Consider the following 4,899-nt stretch of genomic DNA (forward strand, 5'->3'; position numbering starts at 1 on the left):
TAACTTGATTCAAAAGGAAAATAGGAAGAAAATAAACTCATGTAAAATTTTGATAAGGTTAAAGGTTCCACATCCGGGGCTTTCCTTGTGTGTTAGCAACAAGCGCTCAGTGACAGTGTGAGCTGAGAGACTGCCATTACTGTTGTATCGGTGAAGACAACACTAACTTATATTGGGAGATCGTCGTGAAGCACAAGATGCGGCCCAAGTATTACACGCCAAACGAAGTTGCTGTTCACAATACTCTCAAAGACTGCTGGGTTTCCTTCCTTGGCAAAGTTTATGATCTTACGCCGCTATGCGAGAAACATCAAGGTATGGACTGGACCCTCTGCCAACTGTAACTTGCAAACAACAAGCTCTCAGATGAAATCTTCTCTTTGGAGAATAAGTAGTGAAAGCGAACTGCTAAATATTGCAGCATTTTTGTCCGAAATTCTAGATTCATAAGCCCGTTTATTCACACAGTGCTGAGTAATTTACGTGAAAAGGCAATAATAGTTGGCGAACTAGCCAAATTATTGATTCTGGCCATTGTGCTACATGGTGCAATAATACAGGCAATGCCAAAGGCAGTTTAAATAATTGAATTTTGATTCAACATAGGGTCAATATTTTGTAAAAAGTGAGTTTACGATACCATTGCAACTTTACTGGGATGGATGTCAAGGCGTATCAATATGTAGTGTAACAGCAATAAACCAACATTGGTCCCTGATTGTCATTGAACTCTGCATCTTATAGAGCAGACTGCATCATACAATGTGTTCAAAATGGTCTACATTACTTTATAAGGGAAGCTGCAGCATTCAGTAGTGTCCATAATTTTCACAAAGAAAACATAGCACCAGTCATCACAGTGTGAGAAAACTGTTTGTCACATTACACCAGTTTGATTATGGTCATTTTAATAGCATTGTAAAATCCAATATATTGAGAGTGATTCATGCATTTTCTCTCAACAGGTGATGTTTTACTTAAACCCATCGTAGCATCAGCCGGCAAGGACATTTCACATTGGTTTGATCCAAAGATAAAAGATGTGAGTAGAGTTTTTTTTCAGACACTGACCCCCACAATCATGAAAACAATAGGATAGGATCTCTCTGCGTGGAGAAAACTCACTTTTCTTCTCTCCTACAATCATTAACTGTAAATGGATTAATTGGGAAAACATCTGAATTATTGTGCAGATTATCACTATTAATGTTGTGATAATACCTGTGAATTGATAACAGCCCAACTTTGTTGAAAGCAAGAAAAAGATTAATGGAAACAAAATTTATGTAAATTTTGATTGAATTTTAAAGAGATATTCACTGTTGTTCATGTGAGTGTACAAGATTTATAAAAGGTTTTGGAAAGAGGATGCACTTCAGGAGAGATGTTTCGGTTCATACATTGTACAATTTGGTCAAATCGGGTTTGACAGGACAGTGAGTTAGAAGATCTTATATGAAATTGTATTTCAAAGTTAGACTTGCCACTGACAATGCCATAGATTCTGGTTGTCCAATACAACAGATGCACTTTGATTTCAAGGAACTGACAGAGCAGCATTTCATGTATCTAGATTGTTTTCGTAGTCAAGCTACAGCATCCAGTATGAATTCTGTCATGTATTCATCATAGGCATAAAACAATAATATGATTTTAAACCTATGATACAGAAAGCATGATTCTAGTACCAAATACTTTACTTGTACAGACCTAAGACTCCATGCAATTGCTGGGCCTGGTGACAGCCTTCTATCCTAACAGATTCAATGTGCAAGATTGTACTGCATCACCAGATACAAGCCATAGATCTGCACACTCTCAATGGACGCAAACTAACTATACACATTAATACTGTAAGATAATCTTTGTGGAGGAGTGCTGCATATTTAGCCTGCCCTGCGGCAAGTAATACAGATTTTTTGTGCATATCAGTGACTGAAAATTACGCACACAGCTTTATGCCATATCTGTGCAATGGTATGGTCTTGCTCCTGAAGAAATCAGTTTTCTCTCATTAAAAGGCCAGTAACTGTAACTTTTGATGACTTTTCCACTATTTTTGTTTTGCATGTCAACTGCAAGGTCATGTTCTACTCCCAAAAGCATTTGAAACATCCACTATTTTTCAGCTTGTCAACACAGCGTGTATACTGTACAAAGTGCACTGGTATTGGTTATATGAATTCTCTTTCAGACTAAATTCACATGTCAACAATACAAAAATGCAGTTTACACATATACTGGCTTAGTTGACAACATGCTTTTGGGGACAGAACAAGAAACTTTGGCTGACATTTAAAACAAAAATAGTGAAAAAAGTTAGTTACTGGCCCTTTAAGAACTCAACGACTTTTCAGTCAAAATATGAACTGTTTGACTCTATCTTTCTTTCCAATATTCCACAGATTCGTACCCACATCGATCCAACGACAGGATGTAAGATAGCCTACACCCCACACAGCAGGTTCCTTCACATTCCGCCACCCTGCCCGAGGACAGACTGGGCTAATGACTTTGGCAGGCCATGGTGGAAAGACGAGGGTTACAATGTAGGGATCCTTTCAAAGAAGACAAGATTCATCAAAATAATCAACACACTGACGTCACAGGAACAAGTTATTGAGGTATTTTTGTATTTCAACCCTTTTACCACAATGGTTTGACCCAAATGTATTGTCTAAGAGGTGACTATGGATCTCTATACTAGGAAATGGGGATGAACAGCTTAAAACCAATACCAAATACCAAAGTATGATGTGGCCTTCATTTTTCTGCAGTAAATTTTGGCTTTTTAAATGACTCTACATAGCATTTACCCTGTTTGGCAAGACCGAAGAATACTCAGCCCACAACTAACGATTCTAGGGGGCCCTAAACTTAATAGTTATACGTGGCTTAAGGTAGATTGTGCCTGGAAAGTCAAAGACTTAAACTTTTGCTCAAATTTCCGGAATGAAACTTGTAACCACTCTCTTACCAAATCAGCGATAAAAATTGGGGGCCATCATGCAAACTGTGGAACTACCGAAACAAATTACCCAACATTTTGCAATATTTGAAATTCAGAATGGCCACCATTCCTGTGTTAACCCTATGGGGAAAAATTAAATTTTGGATTTTCGAAAAACTAAGCTATTGAGTTTTTCTTTCTCCAAGAGCTTTAAAATGAGCCCCCACAAGTGATAGATCAGAAAAGAATTTTAGAAATTTGAGAGTCTGAATATCTGTCCCCGAGGCGTGTTCTACCTTAAAATGGCGAACTTGCTCACACTTTCCTCAAGTTGTCTTCAAACCAATCTCTTTTGTTATTGAAAATAAAAAAAATCAGAGTGGATTTGCAAATTTTTGGATTAGAGAAACAAATCATCTAAAATTTTTTGACATATATAAATTCAAACTTGCCATCCAGCCCTATGTTTAACCCTTTGAGCGCCAAAGTCAATTTTAGCTGCACAGATTTTTACCAAAATTTTGATACGAAACTAGCCAATGGAATGTTATGGCCGTTTGGTCCAAAAATATCACAACATTAACAGAAAAATTCATAAAAATTGGTAAAATGTTGCACTAGAATTTTGGCGGAAAAAAACTACAGCAGGCAAAGGGTTAACCCTATAGGGATAACATTGGAATTTCAATTTTACACTAAAGGTTACGTAATGAGTGCACACAGGCAGAATGGTAGCAATGTATCATAAACATTTTAGAGTTTTGATATCTGTCACTGAATTGTATTCTGAAAATCAATTAAAGGGCATAAAAATTTAATACTGTAGAAAAGTAGATTTTGTGATGCAAGATTGATTCCTTAGAGAAAATTTCTGTGTTCTTGTAGGTTTGTTCAGAAGAAATAATGACAGAAATCCTGGACAGATATTTGAAATACAATGCACATGCTGACAGTTACACCTGGAAGTACGACGGCGTCAATCTGGACATGCAAAAGACCTTGGACGAGAATGGCGTCGGCGACGAAGATGAAGAATTCTACAAACTCAGCATGAATGATGATGAATTCTTGCCTGCCATTCATTTGTATTTCAATGATGACCTCACAGAGGCATGAAAACTGACCTCTGAACTTTCACCTTTTACAGAGACTATATACACATTGATGTTACTGTCTGTGGATATTGTCACACCGTACCACTTCTGTTGACCCCCCTTAAATATGTGACAAGTGCTGGAAAATCACACTAAGTACTTCACCCATTTTTATTATGGCGATGTCCTGTCTGTTGTAAATATCATTTCTCATGTGTCATAAACAGCATGTAGAAAGCTATTGCAGTTCTTAGCAGAAATATAACTTTTAGAACTTTATCCAAATCTTATTCAATCCAAACACAAAAGCATTTATGTGTTTTAGTGTAATTTTGTATGAAATAAAAATTCATGTACATGTACAGGTTTTCTTGTTCCCTGATTTTATTAAAGCAATAAACCACTGATATATATGTGTATTTGGATCCGGTATTTTCTCTGTTTTGAAAAACATAGCAGGCTTCTCTACGACGGGGGATTTTGAGGGGTGGTCTACCCCTGTTTTGCCAGCAATCTATTCGTATACCATACACAAGAATACAATTTCACAACAATAGGATATGAAAACTATAAATTGTTATGTATTTTGGGCACCCTGCTCATGTCTTTAAAAATAGGTATTTACAGGATGTTATCGTTAAACATAATGAAGGAAAAGGTAATGTCAAATATTGGGCTTGGAAAAAAAGACAATTCTATAACAACAAATTTAATATCAGCCTACACTGTAAAAGGAAAGGTTGTCTAGGAACTGGAGCAGTGTTTAAATTGTTACACTTTTTCTGTCTTCACACTGGTCAACTCCAGTCTGAGAAATGACTTTTCAGATTAGAACAAAATCAAAGGCAACTCAAG

General features: G+C 36.7%; 1 protein-coding gene across 1 annotated transcript; it reads left to right on the forward strand.

The window, feature by feature from the left end:
- The first annotated feature begins 85 nt into the window (after window positions 1–85).
- Window positions 86–4,461, forward strand: LOC139136895 (cytochrome b5 domain-containing protein 1-like). The gene is made up of 4 exons (XM_070704740.1): window positions 86–315; window positions 966–1,042; window positions 2,406–2,624; window positions 3,836–4,461. Exons 1-4 carry the CDS (start codon window positions 198–200, stop codon window positions 4,064–4,066), a joined length of 645 nt encoding a protein of 214 aa, XP_070560841.1. The 5' UTR covers window positions 86–197; the 3' UTR covers window positions 4,067–4,461.
- The last annotated feature ends 438 nt before the right edge of the window (window positions 4,462–4,899 follow it).

Source organism: Ptychodera flava, chromosome 7 (genome assembly GCF_041260155.1).
Source record: "Ptychodera flava strain L36383 chromosome 7, AS_Pfla_20210202, whole genome shotgun sequence".
Taxonomy (NCBI): domain Eukaryota; kingdom Metazoa; phylum Hemichordata; class Enteropneusta; family Ptychoderidae; genus Ptychodera; species Ptychodera flava.